The following is a 25,414-nucleotide window of genomic DNA, read 5'->3' as shown; positions in this document are numbered from 1 at the left end:
ATCCTCCGTGGCCCTGAACAGGGGCCGGTCCCTGGTGGCCACTGGCCCCCCACTGGCTCCTTCATGGTGGCCCAACCACTGGTCCTCCTGCAGAGAACGTCAGGGCGAAGTGCCACAGGAGCCGTTTGATTCTTCTGAGACCCCAGTTGGGGTTCGTGGGTGGATTACTGTCCCTCTTTACAGATGAAAGCACTGGGGCTTAGACATGTAAGACTGCAAGGTATTCCACTGCCTCCCCAGGATGTCGATGTAGCTGGATCTCCCGACGCCAGCACAGGGTCCCTTTCCCAGTGCTGAGCAGCTGGAGAGGTGATGGGTTGGCCCTCTTTTCTGTATCTGGAGCTCCTCTCGCAGTCCCAGGCACACAGTAGGTGTTCCGTGAGTGCTTTTTGGCTGAATGAGCTGATGAAAGAGCCAGAAGGAGCATTTCCTCACAGGGAAGTTGCATACGATGATCTGGGAAGGAGATACCCTCTGTCCCTGGGGGGCATTTTTATGCTTGCCTGGGATGGTTGGGGTCAAAGAAATGGAGAAAATAAACCTCATGGTCCTGTCTCCACTACTTCACGGCCTTTTTTAAATTTCTTACAGAGTCACTTTGTGGCGTGTATGACAGCGATCTTACACCAGATGAGCGACCAGCACTATTCCTTCTATATCGAGACCTTTCAGACCAGCTCCGAACTTGTGGTGAGTCTGTGGGGTGCCAGGGGCCGGCGTGAGGGGCACACGTCACACTCTTGGTTCTCAAGGGACCGGGGCAAGGAGGCCTACGCTGTGGACCATGAGCATGCGTGAGTCGAGCTTCACACACATGACCGTGTGGTCGCCTCTGCGTGTACATATCTTCTGGACCATGTCTGCAGTCCATGCCAGAGATGAGACTCAGATGTCTAGTCTAGATGTGGTTCAACAAACATTTGTTGGTGAATCGTGGACATTTGGGGGCTTAAGCACGTGAATGTTGGAGTCACACAATTGGGTTTGAATCTAGGCTTTGTCGCCAGTTAGCTGTGTGACCATGGGCAGCTCAACCTCTCTTAAACTCTACTTTCCTCCTCTGTAAAGTGGGGCTAGTATTGTTCATGTCACAGCAGAGGGGTCAAGGGAGAGCACAGGAGCTCTGAGACGTTACGTGCTCGGTAGAGGACAGCTAATACTTCAGTGTGAAAACAAACGCATGGAGGAATTTGGCCTCCGAGCCCCTTCTCCGTCCAGCCTCTCGGACTCGTCTGCTATAGGGCTGTCTGCCTGTGGCCTGTGGCCTGTGGCCTGTGGGTCTCTACTTCTGCGACAGATGACCTGATCCACATAGAGCCCGGCCTGGGCTGTCCCAGGGGGGTACCAGTCCCTCTGCCCTCAGTGTGGTCGCCCTTGTCATTGTCTCCTTTCTACTGCCATATCCATGGGTTCTCCTGGGGCTCACTTTCAACTCCCCTTGGAGAGACCAGAGGCACCAGAATTGGACAAACCTCAGAGAATGTCCCATGAAAAGGGGATCATTAGGAAGCCAATTGTTTCCCGTTCATTCATTCATTCATCCAGGGGAGAGAGTCTCCTTATTGGAGTGGGATGGGCAAGAAATGGAACCTCTTTCAGGGTATAAAACAAAAGTAAAGCTTAAAAACACAGGTTCCCGCCAACTCAACTTCTCTATGTCTTGGGACGTGGGAAGAAGAAGACCAGCTTCATACTTTTTGACCCCCGATGGACGGAAAGGTGGGGAGGAAGGTAGGAAAGGGAGTCTCTATGTAGTGAACACGCACACTTTCTCATCCGGCCTCACAGCAGCATGGGACACAGGGGTTGCTGCCCCCTTCCGCAGGTCTGCAGCCTGCCCACTCCGGCCACGTTGCTGACATGGGGCAGAGGCAGGGCATGAACCTCGGCTCCAATCCCCCTCCATGCTCCATCATCACATTCAGAAGCCATGCTTTACCGGGGCAAGCCAGAGGCCCTCCCCCTCCCCACAGGAAGGGAAGGTGCCTGGGACAACACCCACACCTCCCCACGCGACATCAGGGATGAATCCCAACACCTGCCGTCGTCACCACTGAGCACGCAGTGAGCGCCTTCCGTGCAAAGCGTCTCCTGGACAGTGTCCACCTTGCTCTCACAGTAGCCCTTTGAGGAAGACGCTGGCCCCGTGCTGTGGAAGCACTGAGGCTACTTTCCCTAGAAGCAAAGATTGCTGGGAAGGAACTGATCAAATTCCCAGAATTTTGCAATTTAGTATGAAGCAGTGACTCTCGAATCCTGTTCCTCCCAGCCCCACTGTTCCTCTTCTGTAAACACATACACTCTCTCTCTCTCTCTTCATCCACAGCCCTTCTTCTTTTATAGGTTAGGTTCCAGGTAAGATGTTCTTGAAACAAAGAACTCGGCTGTTAAAATAATTTGGAAACTGCGAGCTTAAGGAAAGCTCTGAACGGGTTTCCTATGGGTTTCAAATCTTACCTGAGGCGCACAGGTGGAGGCGGCGTGGCCTCATTTCCTCCAGATCGGGGGGCCGCCCCGCTGGCAGTGCTTCTGGCTCCTGCTGCTCGGGTCGGTCTTGAGTCTGTGCTCTCCAAAGATGGGGAGCACCTCGGGTCCACCGCAGAGTCTGACGCGGGGTGTGAGGTCCCCGCAGAACCTCCGAGAGGGGGGGAGGGAGAGGGTCCCTGCGGCGTCTCCTCTAACCAGCCCACGCCCGTGCCTGTGGCACATGCGTTAGCTGTGTTTACAGTGCCGCTCGTTCAGCGTTCATTTTAATAACAGTTTGTGTGCTCAGTGACCTGAGATGCTTTCACGTAATGTAGATTATTTCCCTCTCAAATACATATTTGGGAAGACGATTATAAAATTGCCACGTCAGTGAATGCATCTGCTTCTTTACTCCCAAAGACAGAACTGATAGCGCTTTATTTTGAGAACACTATTGCAGCTCACATTCACGCTCCATTGTATTTGTGCAACAGTCTCTCAGTGAGCAACGTTACGCTTCCATTTAAAACCCCGCTGCTGTGGGCCTCGTTGGGTTTACTTGGTGAAGCTGTGCCCCTATCCTCCCTGCCCCCCTTCAAAGAATCACAAAGAAAAAATATAAACAGCCAACAAAATCTGGGCACTTTGTCCCTATAAAACACAATGACAGGTATGATTTTTTTTTTAACTATTTCAGGACTTCCTGATGGAGACATTCATCATGTTCAAGGACCTCATTGGGAAAAACGTGTACCCTGGGGACTGGATGGCCATGAGCATGGTTCAGAACAGGTGAGCTGCCGCCCGCCTCCCCCAGCCGCGCGCCCCGGCGGTCACCCTAAAGGGCACTGGCGGGGGCGGGGTGGGGAGGTTCCTCCCTGCTGAGAAGAAATGGAAGCATAGCAGCACCTCTCTTTCTGTTTTTAAACCCCAGGAAACTCCTCACCGCTCTTGAACTTTCTTGGTTGTTGTTTTTTTCCTTAAACTTTTTATTCCTTGTGCCTTTTCTTATACCGCACCTGCCACTGCCCACCATCTCCGTTTCTTAAATGCCAGCGCTCCTTAAATGCCAGTGCAAATGCCCTACTGTGTCTGTGGCGCCTTCCCTAAACCCTGGCGGCAGGAGAGCTTGAGGTCAGCCTGATTAAGATGATATTATTGTAATTGTTTTTCCGAAATAATGCAATACATGCTGTGACATATGGGAGAGGCAGTGTGGGAAGCACGGGATCAGACGGCTGTGCCGAGATTTCTGTGCTGTGGGGCCCCAGGGAGCCCTTCCTGGGTCGTGTGACTCTCTGGCCGAGTGTTCAGGTGAGAGCGTCTCACAGCTGGGTTTGCCCGTGGAACTGTGCATGCATACATGTATGTCTCCATGTGTATGTATGATGTCTCTTAACATCCCGAGAACCCCAGTGTAACTCAAGTGTACCTCGGATCCCCGTAGCCCAAGCGGACATGAGATCAAAGTAATTATAAGCAATTTCAGTCTTTAATGCCTTCCCTCAAAGGATATTATTTCAACCAAATGAAATTCAGATCATAACAGTCAGCCAGACTTTGTCATGTTCCCCTTCCCCAGCCCCTGTCTCCCGGCGCTTCTCAGGTTTCATGACGGGCACAGGTCCCTCCCAGAACCTCGTTCTCAGTTCCTCTTCACAAACTCCTTTAGAACCGGGTCTTCTTGGCTCCTCGCCCGCCTTCCTCTGTCGCTTTCCTTTGGCTTCTTATGTTCGTTTTTAGTCCTTCCCATGAAAAGTCCTTTACTCTGCACCACCTCGGAGTTTTGTGCCTCTCTGACTACTCTCGTTCTGAACCTCAGACGCCGAGGGGGTGGTGGGAGGGGAACACTGAAGAGGCAGAAGCAGAAGAATCCTCTTCAGAGGGAGGCAAAGAGGGGAGGCCGTGAACACTTCTGTATATCCAAGTTCTGTCGTTAGTGCAGTCTGAGAGTTCTGCGTTAGGTGTTCCTCCGAGCTGACGCCAGGGCCAGCTGGCCCTTACTCTTCTGTCCTCTGAAAAGCTGCTGTCCCCTGCCTGGGTGCCCAAGTGCCCAGCCGTGTGACTTGATAAACGCACTGCCCACAGGGCTCTTGGGGCCAGCTTCAGGGGCCGGCGGAGGGGAGGCGAGGTTTATCCAGCCAAAAAGAAGTGTCTGTCTGTGTATTCAAGCTTATGGCAGCAGGAGGAAAATCAGCCCAGCAGCAAAATGTCAGAATTCTCAGCCTGGGCTAACCTTGACCTGATTCTCCTGTTCACATCGTGCAGGTGGGAGGCTGGCTCTGCAATGATTAAAGTGTGGGTGGAAATTAGGTCCAGGCCACATCACGGGTCAGACGCAGGTGCCTCCATAGCCGTATGTCAGGGCCAGCTCCCTGGACACGCAACCTGTGCAGCCACGTGAGACCCTGTGCTCTAAAGGGTCCCGCGCTTGGTCTAATGCCTTGTTGTCACCACCTTCTAATTTATTTATTTATTTATATATTTTTTTATCCTCACCCGAGGATATTATTGATTTGAGAGAGGGGGAGAGAGAAGCATCAATGTAAAAGCATCCATCAGTTTCCCCTCGAACACACCCTGACAGGGTATCGAACCCACAACCCTAAGTATGTGCCCTGACCAGGGATCAAACCCATGACCTTTTGCTGTATGGGACGATGCTCCAGCCAGCTGAGCCACCCAGCCAGGGCCTGCCCACCTTGAAATTCTTAATCATTTCTCAACGTGGCGACTCACGTTCACTGTGCACTGAGCTCAGCAAGGTGTGTAGCTCGTCTACCTGATGTCCATGCCCCATCTCTCAAATGGAAACAAGATCTAACTGAGAAAGTTACTGTGACAATGGAAGGAAAAACGGGAGGGGGGGAGGGGAGGGCGGGGAGGGGAGGAAGGAAGGAAGGATCCCAGCACTGGGTCCAGAGCACACTCTCGGTGACTGTGGCTGTGACTACTGTTGACCTTGTCGAGCCTGCTACACATCATAGCCGAGATGCAGGAAGCGTAGGCTGATAAGTGAGCATGACCTTTGTTTTCAACAATTCAAGTTCACTGTTGAAAGTGTTGAAAGTCTTTTCCCAGAAAGAGTTGAGTGTATTTTTTTATATTCTAACCCTCTTCACTGTATTAGTGCTTAGCCTTTAAGTACAATCATCTTTTAAAAAGAGAAGAAAAAGACCTACTTTCCAAACCCAAATGTGGGAAACCGAAGTTGGATGACATTCCGATTCCCACAGTGTGGCTGCAGCAGAATCCAGAGCGACAGAGGAACCCCGACGGGCTGTCCCCCAGATGTTCTGGGCTCCAGTCCCCCCTGCAGCACGGGGGGCTGATCAGTTTCTGGTTACTGCGCTGGCCTTCGAGAGCTGGAAACGGGGCTAGGACGGCAGTCAAACTAAAGGCCATCACTGAAACCATGGATAACACCGTCGCTGCCAGGAACGTGTAAAACTCCCCGTGTCCGCCTCACATCACAGTCTGAAGTGTTCCTGCGTGACGTGGCAGCCACTCAGCGCCTTTCCGTCTGGGGAGTCAGATACTGATCTGTGAGGAGGAAATACAGACGTTCCTCTGAAGGCATATGGGTGATGACGGAAGAGCAAAACCAAAGACGTGTCATGCTTCGGCGGCCTGATGGGGTGAAGGGTTTGGTGCAACTCTTGATTCCTGTCTTCCCGCGGTCCTGCCTGCCTCAGAATGGGTACCTGGCTGTCCTTGTCCCCTGTCCCCTGACTGTGCATTTTGGGGTCAGTCCCTGCCTGCAGAAGAGGACGGCAGAGACCTGAAGGGTTCTGAAGTGGCCACAGCTGCCATGTTGCTGCTGTCACCAGGCACGGTGTCGCAGGCACTGCGTGTCACCCGATAGTGTGGTTCAGGCACTGTGCTCGGTCAGCACTCACCGAGCATTTGTCATTGAACACCGCAGCCTCCCCGTGAAAAGGGGTTACGTTACTGCTATTTCACAAGCAAGGAAACCGAGCCATCAAAGGCGATATTAAGAAGTCCCAAACCCACCCAGGGGAAGTGGCAAAGCCAAAAATTATATCCAGTCATGTGTGTGTGTGTGTATGCACACGTGTGCAAATCTTGTGATCCTGATGCATCTCCCTTTGTTCAACAAACTTTTTAGTGTTTAATGAACACCTGAGGGTTCCCCACAAGCAATGTCTGCTTTAGCAGTTGCTGTAGGGGCCCCACCCACTTTCTTGGCCCACCCCAAAAATACTTGGAGCTTCGGTGGGCATTTCTCATGCATCCTGAAAGCTTCCTACTTCTTTTATTCTCTGGGCTTTCTCTGGCTGCAGGGGGGTGTTCGGCCCCGCTGCGGGGCAGGCCAGCAGCGTCAGGGACGTAATGGCCACGGAGAGCCACACTCAACCAGGGAGGGGCTGGCTTTAATGGATAAATAGCACAGCTCCCTCACCCCCTGCGAAGGGACACACTGATGTGCAAGTGTGTTCTGTACAGTCCCCCAGAAGTTCCTAGGCAGCACTGAGTTTTAGTTATTACCCAAAGCAATGACCTTCACATAAATACTTCCTTCATCGACTTCACGTTGAGTCTCGGGTAGATCAATGGGCATTTTCCCTGGATCAGCCACTCCACAGAGAAAGTATCGATTGTCCACTGTTAGTCAAAAGTTATGGGCTGTTGTACAGGTAAGATCTGGCCGCTGGCCTCTCGGATTTCACAAACACATACACACACGCGACGAAGACTTGGCCGTAGGTGGGCGTGGAGCGCCTCAGAGGTGACTGCACACCCAGGAGGGAGACGAGGTGGGCTGGGCTCAGGTCAGCGGCAGTGGGGTGATGAAAAGGAGTCCAATTCGGAATGTATGTGCTGACAGGCCAAGCATTGGATGTGACAGAAAGAGAAAAGTCAAGGGTTCCACCAGAGGTTTCCCCATCTCCCCCCCACCCCTCCCCCCTTAAGCAGCTGGAAGAGTGGACTTGTCCCTAGCTTGGATGGAAGGCTGCAGGGGGAGGACAGCTGGCGGGAGTGGAGTTGTTGACGTGTGGATTCGAGGTGCCTGTTAGTCACCCAGTCGAGGATGCAGAGCAGAGAGCTGGGAGGGGCGGCGCGCTGGGGCTCAGGCAGAGGCCAGCAGTGGAGACGCAGAAGTTGGGGGGTCAAAGGCATGCAGACTGGAGAGCAGATGAGATCACGGAGGGAGTCTCTGATTCCAAGCAAAGTACAGTGGAGCAGACACATTACTGAGTGACCCCAATGAGTCATCCTAGACCATGATGGCTCCTGCGGGGGGGGCTGCAATGAGTAAGTGCCCTTTGGGGGCCAGGGAGATGCCGCAGACACTGCCCTGAAGAGAAGAGAAGGAGAGGGAGAGCACCGCTGTGTCCTCAGAAAACAGCCAGAAAGAAGCGCAAGGGAAGAGTGAGAGATGAGTCTAGAAAAGAAGGTTGGGGTCCGATCAAGGAGGGCACCGACTGTCGAGAGAGAGAGTTTGCACTGACCCGTGGGAAGCGGGAGCCTTTGACAGGGGTGATTGACGTGACCGGAGCCGTCCTGGGGGGCAAGGGACTCCTGAGGTTGAAGGGACAAGAGAGAGGAGGCTGCAAGACCAGCTGGCAGGGTGTGGCAGGAGGAGGGACAGGAAGGGACAGACAGGAAGACGTTGCAGGAACCAAAATGTGAAATGCACATGGCATTTGATCAGCACTGCAGCTCTGACGCAAGACTGGGGGCGAGGTGTGTGTGTAGCAGGCGCAAGGGGCGCAGAGAAGGGCGATCACTGACACGCTGTTATAACCGAAAAGGCTGTGGAACAGCAGGAAGGTCCAGCACTAAGAGACTGATTAAATACACTGTGATGCGGCCACACAGTGGAATGCCTTTCAGCAATGAAAAGGGACGGCATCAGAGGTCTGTCGGGAAAAAGCCCAGTCATTGTTAGTATAATGATAACGGTTTACTGATGTAACCTGGCAGCCAAGGAGAGTGGACTGGAATGTGCATGCGTGAACAATGATGACTTCACTGTACTAGTCAGTGGCGGGGTAGATGCTGTTGAGTGAACCCGTGTGCTGACTGTGTGGCCCCGCACTCAAAATGACTGAGTGAGTAGAGCAACGAATCTGCATCAAATTTTGCATTAAGCTTGAACATTCCTCTGCGGAAATTACTGGGATGATTCAGAAGGCCACCGCTATGGGCACCTGGTGATTGGTAGCTTCACCACGACGATGCGCCTGCTCATGCTTCATGTCTGATGCAGAGGTTTTGGTGAAACATCAAATCACCCAGGTGACTCAGTCCCCGCTGCAGCCCACATTTGGTGCCCTGCAACTTCTGGCCTTTCCCCAAACTAAAATCACCCGTGAAAGGGGAGAGATTTCAGACAGTTGATGAGATTCATGAAAATACGACAGGGCAGCTGATGGTGACTGGGAGAAATGTGTGAGGTCCTAAGGTGCCTGGTTTGAAAGGGACTTAGACATCCTTGTCCTGTGCACAGTGTTTCTTGTATCTTGTATCTTCTTCAATAAATGTCTCTATTTTTCATATTACATGGACGGATACCTTCTGGACAGACCTCGTAAATCTGAATTCATTGGCATGAAAGGAACATACAATGTACTCTTGAGTGAAACAGACAGGCTGTGGAACAGTATTTATCGTTTGGCCCCACTCACCACGGTGGGATCTGTAAAACAGCATTTGTGCGTGCATGTCCAGGGAGACCACTGGCATCCATCAAAACGTCAACCATGGTTTACTACAGAGGATGAGATCTGGTGGTGTGTCTTTGTTTGTTTAGGAAGGGGGCAGATTCTGTCTTTCTGGTTGGCATGCATTTCCTGCCCTGAGCATGTAATAGTTTAAACAAAAGGCAGTGCAGATTTTCTAAAGGAAATCCAACGGATGGTGTGAGCAGGTGTTAAGGTGGGTCAGCTGACCTTTCCCTTGGGTCTTCGGGACCCTCTCTGAGGGGTCTCTGTCTGGAGCATGGGGGAGGGAAGGGGTGCCTGATACGGACCACTCAGATGACCTGGTGACCTTCTCTCCTCTTCCAGGGTCTTCCTGAGAGCTATCAACAAGTTTGCAGAAATCATGAACCAGAAGTTCCTGGAACACACGAACTTCGAGTTCCAGGTGAGTAGGGGGCCCCGGGGTGGCTCTGGGCTCTCAAACTGGGTGTTCATGGAACACGTCCCAGTGCACTCATGAGTGTGCCCATGTCTCTGGCAGCTCCCACAGAGGGGTGGGCAGGGTGGGAAGTGTCAGGGTCTGGAATTGGGCTGTTGATGCAGTAGTCATTAGATAAGCAGCATATGCAAATGTGACTACACAATGAATCTCGTGCTAAAGAGGAGACTTACACCCATGCGTCGTCAGAGTAAGCACCACCTTTCACACCTTTTCTTACTTTTCTATTCACCGGAGCCTGTGAAGGAAGCCACTCATAGACACGGGACAACAGAGCTCTCAGGTACATCTCTGTGACTTCCCAATTCCTCCAGAAGTCACTCTCAGTGAGCGCAGACAAGACCTGGGGTGACCAGTGAGATACAGGGCCTTCGAGCGTGCCCCTGGGGCCAGCACAGTGACATCTGCTCAAAACCCAGTCAAGAAGCACCAACTCTTTTTTTTTAAGATTTTATTTATTTATTTCTAGAGAGGGAAGGGAGGGAGAAAGAGAGAGAGAGAGAGAAACATCAATGTGCGGTTGCTGGGGGTCATGGCCTGCAACCCAGGCATGTGCCCTGACTGAGAATCGAACCTGTGACACTTTGGTTCGCAGCCCAAGCTCAATCCACTGAGCTACGCCAGCCAGGGTACTTTCTTTTTTAAAGCAGCAGGTCCCTTCTGAAAACTTGGTAAACTCATGCAGAGAAAACTAGAACCGTTTGGATAAGATCTTCTCCCACCAGCTTGCATTCAAGTCCGACAACCCGAATTGTACCTGTGATGAGAGTCGCTGCCGTTTTCTGACGGGCGGAACCCGCACATCCCGCAGGACCCCACGGGAAACCTTCATGGGCACCGTCTTCTCCGCCCGTACCGCTACGACTTAGTGCCTATTCGTATTTGTTTTTCTGCCGGAAGTATGCAAGAGCTAAGACTCCGGGGCCACGAGTAGATAGCCTGAGGTCACACAGCGAGTCACTGCGAGTCGGGATTAACGCGCAGCAGTGGGACACAGAGCCAGCGGGTCACACGCCAGACATGGAGCCTCACCAGCGCATTGGCCTGACTGCCTGGCAGCGTCCCGGTGACCGTATAAACCTCCGATATGGGAACAAAACGTGTCACTTGGCTGTGTGCATGGGACACGTGTTCGATCCCCTTGCGCTGTGGCCCAGGCTCCCGCAGGCTCCAGCCTCGAGTCTGTTCAGGGAAGTTAATGAGGCCATTGCTCCTCGGGAGGAACGGCTCGGAACAGTACACCGAGGGGCCGGCGGTGGGGCCGAGTTGGGGCCGTAAAACCGCTGGCTGGTTTGTCCACGTCCCCCTGCGGCGCCGGCAGTCACAGCCTCGGACCTGGTTTCCTGACTCCCGAGCTGCCCCCTGGTCCCAGGGAAGCTCAGCGTCCCTTCAGGCCCTTCTTGCAGGTTTTATCCTGTTTTCCCGAAAGAGAAGCTGCATCTGAGAGGTGCTCAGAGCAGTGGGGGTTTCATACATAGAGTAGGGTGTGTACGAGCTGTGTGACTTTAGGCAAGTTACTCGACCTCTCTGCGGCTCAGCTGCCTCCACATGCAGTGATAACATTCATAGCAGCCACCTCTTTGGACTGCTGGGAGGATTTAGTGAATCGTCACATGAAGCGCACAGAACAGTGCCAGGAACACGGCAGCTCGTTGTAATTATACTAATTGTTACCACTTCGATGGTGATAACGATGATGGTCCTGGACATGTCAGGCCTGGGAACCCACACGTCAGTTCTCGGTGAGCAGGAGAGCAGAGAGGCACCTCTCTGGTCACCGCGCAGCTGCCTCGGGCTGTCAGACTCGCGGGGCTGTGTAAAACGGGAAAGTGGCCAGCATTGCGAAATGAAATGTCTCCCTTTCTAATGAGACGTCCATAGATATTTATTGAAAAGTCCTCACGAACGGGATCATTTTTTCAGCCTTATCTGCGCTGTCCTCCGCCCACGTTCTCCTCACCCCGTGTGAGAATGGATTTGTTCTCTGTACCCTGCCTGGAACATGCCTTGTTTCTTCTTACGGGCTCATTAATTATGCATTTAATATCGGCAGGAACCGCATCCATCACTAAGCTCTGCTGGCCTTGGCAGCCGCTGTCCAAAGGAGGGACCGGGGCAATGAGATTATCCCAAATGTCTTTTCCAGAGCTGTGGCTTTGTGATTCAAAGGGCAAGAGCTGGAAGCTCTGTGGTGCCGCTCTGCAGGTGACGAGACCTGAGAATTACACAAATGATGTTTTCTGCTTGGGGCTAAAATAATTTGCATTTCCAGGCCCCGTTCAGGATGCCAGGCCCTGGCATTCACATCCGTTTGCATGGTCAGGGAAGACCAAGTGAGGTTGTGGAATTCAACTCGGCAAGCATTTCTGTTTAGGAGTAATTTTCGTGGGGTCGGGCTACTGCGACGGGCTTTGAGCGGTTCGAAGCCCTGCCCTCAAGGATTGTGGAGTCCGGCTAGTGGGCTGTAAATCCGTCTTCTAGCAGCCACGCTTTCAAAGAAGGTCACTAACCTTTATCATGCATCTACTTAAGACATTCCGATGCTCATTATAACCCTGTTAGGTTGGGATATACCCATTTTATTGGCCAATAAACTGAGCTCCAGAAAAGTGGTTGATCTTTCTTCATCAATATTACCTTACTAATATTGATGAATATTATAGGTCCTCTGAGTACTCAGTGGGGTGGCTAGGGTTCAGGCCTGTCTGCAAAGCCCAGGTTCCTCCAGTCTCCTGGACTGTCCCTTAGAAACATGCCACCTCTGGAAGCTATAGGACAGCTCTCTTTAGCTCCAGAGACATGGCCTGTCCTTGCTAGCTCTTGCTGAGCCGGGACAGAGAGCCATATGACAAGTACGGGCTCAGACTCTCCACGCAGGAAACTCTGATCGGCCCAGGACTCAGAGGTCACACCTCGGATGGGCTCTTTGGCTCCAGGAGAATTGTTTCTGCCTTGGGTGGCTGTCTGGTGGCTGCTGAGACCGGTCTCTCTACTTGGGAAGCTCTAAGTGCCTCTGCATTTGGCAGTTCCAGCCTTGGCCTGGAGGCGTCTCTGGATTGGCTTCTGGGCACCAGACCCCCTTGGGAACAGCTTTTTTTAAAAAAGTAATACTTATTTTTAAAATGTTTTATTTATTAACTTTAGTGAGATAGAGGAGGGTAGGGGAAGAGAGAGAGAAACATCAATTTATTGTTCTACTTATTTATGCATTCCTTGGTTGAGTCTTGTATGTGCCCTGACCGGGAATCGAACCCACAACCTTGGTGTAGTGGGATGATGCTCAAACCAACTGAGCTCCCCAGGCAGGGCAGGATCATTTTTGAATCTGTACTGGAGAAGCCCATGAAGTGAAGTTTCCGGGTTCTTCCCAGCCATCAGAGGAAGCATAAGGACAGGCTTTGTCTTCTCACGGGAAATGTAATCAGTGATGTTAAAAATAAAATAACAAAATGAAATAAAATAGTGCAGGAAGGCACACACAGAGGGGAGCACTCGCTAAGGCCTTGAAGAGGCTCGCAGCACCACCTGCCCGGAGGCCCACCGTGGGACACCTCCGCCAGGCAGGAAGATGGCCGCGTGCTTGGGGTGGCTTCCTCGGGGCCCTGCCTGCCTCAGCTGGAGGCCCTAGAGAGCCTCTGGCCCGATGTCCCTACCCCAAGTGCGCATCTGCAAACCCCCACTCCCAGAATCAGCCGTATCCTCAGAGCGGGCATGACAGCTGCGCCTCTGTAGCTCAGGGGAGGGCGTGCTGATGGCACCTGCTGCTGGGCGCTTTTTCCCCACCTGGAATTTGGGGCAAATGGTAACTCGAGGCCATTAGGAAGAACCTAATAAGATAAAAAATCTGTGATCTCTCTGCTGTCCAGGCTGTAAAACATCAGACGAGCCAATAGAAACTTTAACCAACAACAAAGGCTAAAGGAAACTGAGAAAGGAGGAGGAGAGTGATTTTAGCAGAGCCCAGTAGCGAGAGAATACAAGTTATGGAGGGAGATGAACTTGGGGTCAAGTGAAGATGAACTTCACCAGTCTGCAGCACTGTGACCCTGGGCAAGTTAAATAACCTCACAGGGCCTCAGCTTCCTGCTCTCTAAAATGGGGGGAATGATAATGCAAATCTCAGGGTTTCTCAGGGGGATTTACCAACAGCACCTGCAGAGCGAGGGGCTCATTAGAGAACTCATTCAACAAATGTTTCCGGAGCACATGCTGGGTTAGACATGGCACTGGATTCTGGGAAAAGTGAATTGAAAGATGAGGTTACTGCCTGCATGAGGCTTACACCCAGTAGAGGAGACAGGACATAATTAGTTCCACTCAAAATGCATCATAAATCCTGCCAACAGGGTGTGGTGCGGGGGAATGGCGGGTGGACTTTCTTCGGCCTGGGAGGGCTGTGACAGCTTCCTAGAAATGACATCTGAACCGAGATCACGAGACCCGGTGGGAATTTACCAGGCAGTGACTGCCTCATTTCGTCCTTATAACTAACCCCTTTAGATACGATCAGCCTCATTTTCCAGGCGAGGAAACAAAAAACTCCAAGCTGTAGGGTGACTGGCCCATGATAACGGAGCTGGAAACTGGAGTGGAATCCTGGAAGGCGACCTGAGAGCTTCCATGAAAACAAACAAGGAAAACAACAGAAAACGTCAGCAGAGCCCCTGCGCCTCCACCACAGGCAGCCGTAGCAATGCATGCTGCAGAACAGTCTCTCCTGCGGGAAGGCGTAGGAAAAAGGACATGGGTCTCAGCGCTGATGCGAAGAGAAGAGAAGGCGGGGTCAGGCTGAACGCCTACGACTTCCCGAATGGGTTCCAATGAAAGCACCTCCTTGTAGCAGAATACCATGCAGCAATCAAAGAGACTGAAGCAGATCCGTATGCTTGCGTGGAAACATTTGCGAGATAGATTTGTGAGAAAACAGGAAAGTACAGCAGGCTATTTAAAAGATGTCTATATATATATATTGGTTTATATATTAATTTTTGGAAGGATATCCAGAAAATTGTTACAGTTTCCTTCTGGGAAATTAAATGAGGGTCCAAGCAAGATAGGATGGAAATAACTTTTTATTATTTAATCTTTTCTACCGCCTAATTTTTTTTACTATATGGGTATTACTTTTATAATTTTTTGAGAGTTAATTAAAAATTACTTAATTCTGGTTACATCTCATAGCAGTATGAGTTTGGCTGCATTTTACTGTTTACATCTGTGAGATACAGGCATTTCATCAGAGAGCCCTGAAATTTATTCCAGCTCTAACCTTCTGTTGTCCTGTGATTTCAAAATATTAAATTCCCAATCAAAAATCACCTCGCCTCCGCCCACTCGGGAACAGGGAGCCATGTGTTTTGCAAAATCCCCTCTGGCTTCTCCGGGCCGGCTGCGCCGGGGAGTCAGCAGAAACGCCGCCAGGCAGCTTGGGGCAGGGAGGAAAGCAAAATCCGAGACCTTTTGAAATAACTGGAGAATTTCTCTAACAATACGGTAATCAAGAAATAACATATTTTCTGGAACCCGGCTGCACTCCAGCTCTTGTGCTGAATACGGCATTCAGGATCCAAGTATGTGGAAGACGGGACCCTTGGTACTCGAGGAGCTTCCCATTGGAAAAGGCAGGACACACAAATAAATGTGTCCTGCCTTCAACCAGCTCCGCCACCAACACCACCGTCCCGAGTACCGCGTATTTGCCAGGCGCCTCGCCCGCGGTGGGTGCCTTCGCGCTCCTGTCCTTTCATCCGGCGCGTGTAACAATGCTTTACTGTGGTTACTGTTATGCTTCCCGTTTCATAGGCAAGGAAAATGCAGCTCAGAAAGGTCAAGTACGATCAAGACAGCCCAGCTAGTAAGAGCTGGAACCCTTGTCTGTGAGACCCTGATCTTCGTGCTCCTAACCGCTGGGTGATCCTGTCCCGGAGAGTGGGTGGAGCCCAAGGCCAGGCGCCGAACCGTGGACCCCAACTGCTCTGCAGTCGGGGAAGGCTGCGAGAAGGCAGTGGACGTTGGACTGGGCTCTGATGAAAGAACAGGACTTAGATGCAGTGGGTGGGTAGGGGAACCCCAGCGAGCCGAGCTGAGGAAGGGCGCCGAGATGCTCGCGGGTGTCTGTGCAGTGTGAGCGGACCAGCCCTCCAGGACGGCAGTTGGTTGAGGGCGGAAGCTCTGAAGAATGAACGAGGCCTGAGATGCCAGGTCAAGTGCACTTGGTCCCATTCTTCAGGAGCAAAGTCAAGGAAGGGTCAGAGCTGAGGAGGCACTGTGCATGCCCAGCAGCGTCGAGCCGTGGCCACTGCTCGCCTCTCAGACATCGCACAGAGCCACTGACCGTGACAGCCTTCCCTCCGTTCCCACAGAGTCGGTCCCACAGAGCCCACGGCAGGGGCTGTGGGTTTGGCGCTGGGGGGCGCCACTTCTGATCCACTCGGAAAAGGAGGCCCCGGGTCGACAGTCTCGTGGTCCACAAAGATCTTCAAGGAGGAAAGCCAGAAGAAAGTCAGATGCACTCCTAAGTATGTATTGTACCCAAGAGAACTGAAAACACGCACCCACGCAAGAAGTTGTATGTAGATGTTCACAGCAGCATGATTCACAACAGCCAAAAGGTGGAAACAACCCGAATGTCCATCCCTGGATGGGTGGACAAACAAAAACGTGGTACATCCGTGTGGCAGAAGAATGTGCAGCAGTAAAGAGAGATGAGGCGCCGGTACGCATACCCACGTGGGTGGACCTTGAAAACATTCGGCTGGGGGAAAGGTCCTGTATTTTCTGACCCCACCTCTGTGAAGTGCCAGACCACAGGCAGAGACAGACAGTGGAGACGTGGTTGCCAGGGCCTGAGGGGGAGGGAGGCATGGGGAGAGGCTGCGGACGGGTCAAAGGTATCTTTTGGGGGTGATAAACACGTTCTGAAATGAGATGGTGGTGATAGTTGTACTACCTCGTGAATATACTAAAAACCACGGAATTATACACTGTAAAAAGGGAATGTTGTGATAAGTGAATCATACCTCAGTTTAAGAAAAAAGAGAGAATTAGGAATGAGGTGACAGAGAAGACACTTTTGAAGGACTGAATTGGGTAGAAGAGAGGAGGGCAAGAGGCTGGGCTAGACCCGACACATCTGTGCGTCACCAGATTGTGGGGCGGGGTGGGGGAGATAGGGGTGCTGGAATTGCTCTCAAAATCCATAGCAATGCAACCTACTTTGTCCTGTGCCGACTTCCTATTGTATCCTGACTGGTCTGATGAAATCCCCTAAAATCACGCATTTCTCTCCTTCAAAATGACCCTTTCCACATCCGGTCACCAGGTTTTCCCTTTTCCTGGCTTTTTTGACTTGTATCCTGGTCCTAAATGGGCAGAAGTGTAAAATCTGGGCTCCTCGGACCGAAGGAGCACATTTCCAACCCTGCGCATCACGGGGGCGCCGGGAGGAGAGAGTGGAATGGCCCCAGGGGGCCCGCCCCTCACTGTGCGTTTGGGTAAGCCCCGTTGCTGTGGAAACACAGGGCTTGGAGTCTGCTTCTCAGGGTCAAGGGGAAGCATTTGCAGGACTTCGAGGAAGGGAGTGATAGGGCCCAGCTTGTTTCGAAAGGTCCTCTGGTCTCTGTGTGGAGAGTCAACCGTGGGAGCCACAAGCCAGGAGGTCACGTCACTGTACCCCGGGAGTGGCTTGGTCTTTCTCTGGACTCTGGGAGGTAGGTAGGTTTCGGGGGAAGAACGTACTTCCCTCCACCAAATGTGAGCGGCACGAAGCAGGGGCTGCGGCCTGGGTGAGCCCTGCCCTGGCCTCACATGAGGACAGCGGCTGGCCCATGGACATTCATTAAATATGCATCAACACGTCCTCAGCCAAAGACTGGCCACCAGGATGCGTGGAAAGAGCCCTGCATGTCAACCAGAAGGCCTGGGTTCACACCCAGCTCGGCCTCCATCTCCTCATCTGTAAAATGGGACTCATAACAGCTCACTAGTGTTGACAGCCGGAGGGAGGTGCCTGGCCCATGGGAAAAAGTGAAATGTTTGTTTTGTTTCTTTCCAAAACTGGAACGCCTTGCCCTTGTGAAAGCAATGATATTGCTGTTATCCAGGGTGGAGCTGCGTTTTACTTAGTCTTGCCCCTGAACGCACTGAGGAACATCTTTGAATTAAGGATGAAGTTCTTAATGGCAGGTGACTTCTCCGGTCAGCTTTCCTCTCCTGCTCTGCAGTGCTGGCAGTGGGCTGAGAGTGGGTGGGCTTTGTCCAGCAAAGCTGTCCCGCACCTGCTCCGTGCAAGGCCTTGGCGTCTTGTAGTAACTGCCCTGAGTACCCCAGGAGCCCGGCTGTACTCTTTGGTTTGGTCCCAAAGGAATCACTAGACCAATGAAAAGAACGGTAAGGCTAAAAAGTGCTTTTCAGCTCTTACTGAGATTCATGCCTTTTAAACATCATCTCGTGGCATCTTTCCCGCAGCCTCCACAGTGGGTGCGGAGGGTGCCCCTCCTGCAGACGGGCTCACCGAGGCTCAGCAACGCCTGGGTGCAGGTCTCCACCTCTCGGGCTCCGTAGCCTGCATCGGTGCCGTAGTCACCGCAGCTAATCCTCTGGAGCACTGGCCACGTGCTGAATCCTTTGTCATCTGCTTCACCACGAGCCAGAGGAGTGGCTTCTAGTCTGAGTCCTTGCATTTGACACCAGCAGACCGTGTGAATGTTGAAACTAGGACAAGCCCGCATCTAAGCTGGGTCCTCGGTGGTTCCCAGCCTCAAAGGAGCTTCAGAATCGCCCAGAGAGTGTGTAAACACACAGCTTTCTGGGGTCTGGCTCGGTGGGGCTGGGGCGGGGCCAGGGCATGTGCATTTCTGACAAGTGTCCAGGTGGTGCTGCTGGCCTGGGGCCACGTTTTGAAAACATTGAGCTCAGGGTAAGGAGAAGACAACGCATTCTAGGACAGAACGGGTGCTGGCCGGTCCTGGGAGCTGCCGGGCAAGTTCCGGGAGGACTTCCGGGGAGGCCCGGAGTCCCCGGCCACCCTCTGAGGCAGAGGCAGAGGGGTCAGCTCGCCAGGACTCCCAGCTGGGGCGGGTTACTGGTCTCTCACGAAACAAATTGAAGCAAAGCAAAGCAAAACAAAAATCAGCCCTAAAACCCTCCGCCTGGCGCAGTCCCTGCGGTCAGAGAGGGGCCGGCCAGGGTCAGCGCCTGGAGAAACCCGTCCCGTGTCCTCGAGGGGGCTGGGATGTTCATTTCGGAGGGAGCGCCGGTTCGCAAATGGCAGTGTGCCGAGTTAAACTGGTTCTGCTCCTGTCCTCTGCCAGCTTTGTAAATGATTCACGTTACCCAGCACTGACTATGCCTCCCCACTCCAGGCCCGCTCCCTGACTGTCGTCTCTGTTCCCTCTCGTTCACAGCTGTGGAATAACTACTTTCATCTGGCGGTGGCTTTCATCACGCAGGATTCTCTGCAGCTGGAGCAGTTCTCGCACGCCAAATACAACAAAATCCTGAATAAGTAGGTTGCGTGTCTGGGTCTCCGGAAGGGGGAGTTTCAGGGGAATCTCGGAGACGGTGCCTGAGGCAGACTCTCTGTGCCCTTCCTCAGGTACGGGGACATGAGACGGCTGATCGGCTTCTCCATCCGAGATATGTGGTACAAGCTCGGTGAGTAGGCACTCGCAGGCACGCAGGCAGGCGCATCTGCACCAGCCGAGCTCCTCCTTGAAGACCATCTGTTAGAGGGCCACGGGGTTTCCAGCAGTGGGAACTTGAAATAACGGTTTATCGCTGTGTGCGCCCCGGGGTCCTTAATGAGTGTCTGATGAGAGAGAGTACCCGCCCCTACCCCCCGCCCCTAGACAGCTGTGGATCTGCCTCTGCGTGGTGCCCCTGAGGGGTTAAGATGTCAAATTGGAATTTGTAAGAAGGAGGAAGGGTCGGACAGCTGTGAGAATTCACGTGCACGTCAGTCACACGCATGCTTCCTGCTGATTGGTGGGCTTGTCCTGCATCCCACTTCTTGTGTGATGTGCGATCTACGAACGACCCTCCAACCTCCCGGGGAGAACTGGTTCTGCGGGAGAGCAGGGTCTTCTGTGACGTGAGCTGAGCCGGAAGGTGGCCCCGGAAGCTGTCCCCCCCGCCTCGGCGAGCTGGAGGAGTCACGTATGAGCCGCGTGGTACTCGTGGGAAGGGGGATGGAACCGGGGAGGCATTTATTGAGAGTCTGAGTCAGGCCTGCCTGTGCTAAGGAGATCTTTTTTAATCTTCACATTCCCTGCTGCAAGATGGAAAGCCTCCCCCCTCCTTTTATTGATCAGGAAACTCGGAGTGGGAAGTAAGTGGCTGGAGATCAAGGAGCTGCAAATCCCAGAGCTTGATTTTGCTCCCACACGGATGGGGGCCGCAAACCTTGCTCGAAGGCCGCATCTCGCTCCAGAAACATGTGCCGAAAGGGCAAAGGGATGGACGGATGCATGGATGCATGGACGGGTGGATGGATAGAAAGGAATGAGTAATGATGTGTTTCCACCTCCGAGTTTTGGAGCCCTCCTCAGCTCTCTGCTGCTGAATCGCTCTGCCCTAGGCTTGGATGTTGACCCTCTCCAGCTGAGACACTTGTGGGGACTGACTGTGCCCATCTCTTGGATTCAACCTGACTTACCCGCCTGACCTTGCTTCTTGCGCCCCCATCTGTTTGGGGACAGCAGTTTCTTGCCCCTCTCCGGCAGGTCTATTTTTGCAGAGGAAGCAAGCACAAGGGATCGACGATCAGTCTGGGACCCGTGCTTGCTGGCAGCACTGGGCTCGGGCCGAGAGCACACGCTGGGGACGGGAGGGCGGGGCTGTGGGTTGGCTCACCAGATCAAAGCGACAGCTGGGAACTGGGCCCAGAACAGACTGCCGCATCTCTGCCGTGGGCCTTGCCCTGTCATTGACAAGCTGTGAGGCCCAAAACAAGGGGACTGGGTGGCCCCCCGGCCAAGCAAGGGGAATAGCACCCTCTCCCAGGGCGCTTATGAGGATCACACGTGCAAACGGGGAGAGAAGGAAAACACAGAGGCCACATGGATGTGGGTGTTTTCCTCTGTGTTTTCACCCTTGCCCCACCAGGACAGACACTGAGTTTCCTCTTCTGGCTCCTTAAGCATCAACACCAGGCCTGTGTCACTCATCAGTGGGGGGTGGGGCTGGGGTACGAGGGTGGCGGTGTGTGTGTGCAGAACTACCCGTTAGAAGGCCACTGTCCTAAAGAAACGCCACCTCTGCCCCGTTTTTCCAGAAACGCCTGCCTTTCCCCATCTACCTTTTGTCTCTCCACGTTGGATAAGGATGGGGATGTAAGAAGCATTTTATGTCTTCTTTGCCGTCACTCTGCAAGAGGAAAAAAACAGAAAAGCGCGGTGCAGGTGCAGGCCTACCTGGTCGCGGGCACCTGGCCTCGGGGTCAGGAGCCGGGGAGGGAGCAGCTGGGCGCGGAACAGAGGGAAGCAGCTGCACCAGCGGAGGGGGCCCCCCGCCGCCTGACTCTGGCTGATTGCCGTCCTATTAGAATGCCAGGCTGATGCTGTCACCGCTTCCAGTTTTTCAAAAGAAGCCAGGGGACAGAATTTTCAAATGCGTTTTCCAATTTATGAATATTGATAACTCCCTGAAAGTCTTTAAAACATAGACTGGGCCCGGCGAAACACAGGGCCCAGATTTAGCTCGCCTGTGAGTTTGCATTCTTTGCTTTGCAATAACAGCAAAGACCAGAGAGAGCCCCGGTGGGCTTCCTCCACAGGATCTGTGCACCACGGCCCCGGCGTCACCGGATTGCAAAACGGGGATCTATGCTCCGTCCGCCTCCAGCCCTCCACACAGCCCGCTCTTCCCTGGACGCCCTTCATGGTCATTGTTTTGCACACACGAGATTCTATTTAGATATAGATTATGTTTTGGCAGGCTTTCCTGCGCTCCCAATTATGCTGAGGACTGAAAAGATGTTACCAAAATATTCCACCTGCTTAGAACCACAGAATATCAGAGCTGGAAGGGCCCTGCAGTGATCATATTGTCCAGCGTTTTTCAAATGTTGATTTTTTTTAGCCGAGGACTGATAAAAAACAACTGATGCTCAATACATATTTTGGATGAAAGCTGAGCTATTCTAATTGAGGTGGGGTCAGGGTCCCACAGCCCATTATAATAGGTCACTCCTGGGCACCTCACACAGACCCCTGGGCATCTTCTGGGGAGAAATCCTGAAGCACTTCAGATCATATTTTGAAGCTACAGCTCTGGTGGAACCCAGCATTTTACCAGTGAGGAAACTGAGGCTCAGACAGGGGAAGAGGTGTGTCCAAGGTCATAGAGTGGATTAGAAGAGATTCAGGACAAGCACTCTGGCCTGAGGGTTTGTCCCAAATAGTATCACAGACTCCCTGCTGTTTGCAGATACCTGTAGGATGAATTAAAGCAATTAACGGATATACTTGTCAGGGTTTGGTAGTTGCAAGAACCAGAACACTGACTGTAGCTGCCTTGATCCTTACTTGTGGGAAGGTCAGGGCCAGGGCCACTCTAGGGGGCAGGGCAGGAGAGGCAGCTTCGCATTCAGGGCGTCCATTCCTCCAGCATCACTCTGCTACAGATCCAGTCTTGGGCACAGCATTCTATTGGCCTTCCTCGGATGGCCGCTCCATCGCTGTTCCCACCAACCCTACATCCATCGAGGGAGGCAGAGATTCCCGAAATCAAATGTCTACAGACTCGTGGAGAAGTCAGACAAAGCCTCCAAAGTCCACTGCAGAAAAACAAGAGCAAAGCATGCTTTTGCAAACCTGGCCACCTGCCTCACCTCCTGGCCTGGCCTCCCAGGAAGAGGAAGTAGTATGTCGTCAGCCGGAAGGGGCTTTCCTGTTACTCATCAGTTCCCTGGCTGCTTCTCCTTGCCTGCTTCTCCCAGGGATAAGAGAACGGGAAGGGGAGGCCAGCCCAGCCGAGTGAATGGATGGCTCCCCATGCCCGCCCCACCCTGCCTTCCATCAGATGCTGGCGTGAGCACACTTCCTCCCAGCATGCTAATGAGGTGACCCTGCTAATCCAAACCAGGACAAATCACTGTATGCACTGGGGGCCGATGCGGTGAGAACACTGCATTGGGTAGTGACAGGTTTTAAAGTGCAATTCACAGAGTAGCCAGACAGAGTGAAGCTTGGAAGCTGCTGTTGCCAGTGCGGCTGAGTGCCCACACCACAGCCCTTCTCCCTTTCTCCTGGCTACCTGAGCCCCGATTTTTTTTCACGCTCACAATTTGCTCAGTGAACAATGTCTTCCAGCAGGTGATGGCCATGTGACCCAGCTCCAGCTGATGAGAGCCAGCACAAAGAAACTTGTGGGGGCTTCAGGAAAACATTCCCCCCATTTCCACAGTTAAAACAAAAGGGAGTGGGAAAAATTCACTGAGCACGACATGTTTTTTTGCCCACAGTCCTTCCTCCTCTTTCTTTCTGGGAAACCAAGGTGCCCCCTTAAAGCTGCAAAGATAAGAGTGACGGCGTTGGGGCAGAGGTGTGGCTCTGCAGGAAGAAAACTAAAGTGGAACTTACCCTGTTTAGCCTGTGAACCAAATTTCAGTTCATCCATAACCAATGCATCTTCCAATTCAACCCCCAGATCTTACAGCTGAGGTCACTGCAGCCCAGAGAGGCACAAGGGCGTTCCCAAGGTCAACCACAAATCAGTGACTCAGCTGAGGAGGAAGAACCTGTCCCTTGACCCCAAGTCCAATGTTCTGACTAATCCTTTTTTTCCCCCCAGAATATACAAATTATTTTCCAAGGCTGTGAAGTAGCGAACTTGCTATGTTTTTCAAAGACTTCTCATAATAAGTAGATCATAATGCATGTTAAGTGGCTCAATTTTGCTTTAATGCCCAGAGTAATCAGGGCATCATCACCATGATCATCAGTATCATCTTCTTCTCCTCATCAGGAAACATTCGAGCAACCCGTGATTATCAGATAGCTAATTGCAAAGATCATCCCAGGCTTGAAGGTTATTTAACGCTCTTCAGGGAAAAGTCTAAATGAAGAGTGTGTGAGTGTGTGTGTGCACGCGTGCGTGTGTGGGAGAGGGCAGGTGCAGGGAGGCCTCGTGGGGGAGAAGGACCACGTGTTGCTACCAGGACCCCACCACCACGGGGCTAACGCATCTGTGGTTTGGGTCCTGGGAAGACGCCAGATGTAACGCGCTCTCCCTGAGAGCTCGCCACACCCGTGTCTGCTCGGAGGGAAGCGATGCACATTTTGTCAGAATGGCTTTGCACTCGGCCACGCCGCACTCACTCAGGTTACCCTCAGGCTGCTGTGCTAACCGTCTTTGCAGACAATGGAGGCACATTCCAGAGGCTGGCATCGCGGCCTCACTCGTGGGGAGGTCTCTTCTGGCCGAGCTGTGGGAGCCACTGGGCTGTTACTTTCTAGTCACCCACAGGGCGCGCCCAGCTGGGCGCGAAACTCCAGGGAGGGGTGGGGGAAGCACGAGGTGCAGTCCCTGTCCCGCCAGGAAGAGCCGCCATCTAGATCTGCAAATAGAACCAACTCAGAATGAAAGATCCAGCCAGGAGTATGTCCTTCTAGGTCAATCATGGAGTAGAAACTCAGAAGTTCAGGCCAATGGGAGATAAGTGAGGAAGATAAGGATGGCTCCCTCAGAGCAAAGGGCTCTTGAGTGAGACCCCCAGATGGCCCGCGTCAGGACTGAAAGGAAGGGGGAGCGGGCAGGTATTTAAGGAGAGCAACCCACCCCAGCAAGCATGGCCTCCTTAGGTAGGGGACAAGCTGCCGGAAAGAAATGGGAAATGCGATGAGAGAGGCATCTGTCTGCCCATCGCCCATTCATTCATTCATTCACTTAACAACAAAAATGGAGCACTGGGGTAGGCAGAATGACAGCTCCCCAGAAATGTCCGTGTCCTGATCCCCAGCACCTGTGCCTATATTACCTTGCATGGCAATGTGGACTTTTCAGGCTTGATTAATGTAAGAATCTCGATGATGGTGAGAGTCTCCTGGACCATCTAGGTGGAACCAGTGTGAATCCAGGTCCTTGTAAGGGAAAAAGGAGGTGGGAGACTCAGGGAGACACCTCAGGGAGCTACACTACTGCTCTGAAGGCGGGGGCAGGGGCCACGAACCAAGGAATGCGTGTGGCCTCTGGAAGCTGGAAAACAGAAGGAAACAGTTTCTTCCTTAGACCCTCCAGGAGGACCTCAGCCCTCATCACACTTTGACGTTAGCCCAGTGAAACTCATTTCAGACATCTGACCTCCAGAGGCCTAGGAAATAAACCTGTGCTGTGACAGGCTGCTGAGTCTGCGATGACCCCTAACAGCGGTGAAGGGAGCCAATGGAAACAGCCTCGCAGTGCCAGGTGCTAGGCCCGTGGCTGGGACGGCCCCTGAGAGCAGTCAGCGGTTCGCTCCTGCCCCTGTTGCACTGAGCGGTAGCACACTCATGGAGGAGCTATTTAATTGTGGCTGCAAAAGGGGAGTAACTGTAGAACAGGAGCTCGGGGCTCCCAGACAGTCTGGGAGGGACGCCTGCCCAGCGAAGCCGGCCTCGGTGAGGCGGAGGCAGCCCTGCGCTCTGCTCCGGGGCAGTGCTGTCCTGGGGAGCTGGAATGCCAGCCCGCCATCTAAAGGCTAATGCACTGTTGTCCGCATTTCTAAAGAGGTAAAAGAGAGACCGGGAAGTTAGAGGACCTTAGAGAAGGAGTAGGATTCACCTGGGGGGGGGGGGGCGGGATA

The 25,414-nt window shown here is 52.8% G+C and overlaps 1 protein-coding gene across 2 annotated transcripts in view; it reads left to right on the top strand.

The window, feature by feature from the left end:
- DOCK2 (dedicator of cytokinesis 2) overlaps positions 1–25,414 on the top strand; it is a 354,825-nt gene that overhangs the window by 280,825 nt on the left and 48,586 nt on the right. For both annotated transcript variants that reach the window (XM_045820015.1, XM_045820013.1), the window contains exons 28-32: positions 592–690; positions 3,164–3,258; positions 9,501–9,579; positions 19,038–19,138; positions 19,229–19,287. In XM_045820015.1, the coding sequence (XP_045675971.1) occupies positions 592–690; positions 3,164–3,258; positions 9,501–9,579; positions 19,038–19,138; positions 19,229–19,287 (433 nt within the window). The remainder of the gene's footprint in view (positions 1–591; positions 691–3,163; positions 3,259–9,500; positions 9,580–19,037; positions 19,139–19,228; positions 19,288–25,414) is intronic.

Source organism: Phyllostomus hastatus, unplaced genomic scaffold (genome assembly GCF_019186645.2).
Source record: "Phyllostomus hastatus isolate PE091 unplaced genomic scaffold, TTU_PhHast_1.1 phas_contig_150, whole genome shotgun sequence".
Lineage (NCBI taxonomy): Eukaryota > Metazoa > Chordata > Mammalia > Chiroptera > Phyllostomidae > Phyllostomus > Phyllostomus hastatus.
The sequence above is the reverse complement of the archived record's forward strand: the minus strand, read 5'-3'. Positions and strand labels throughout refer to the sequence as shown.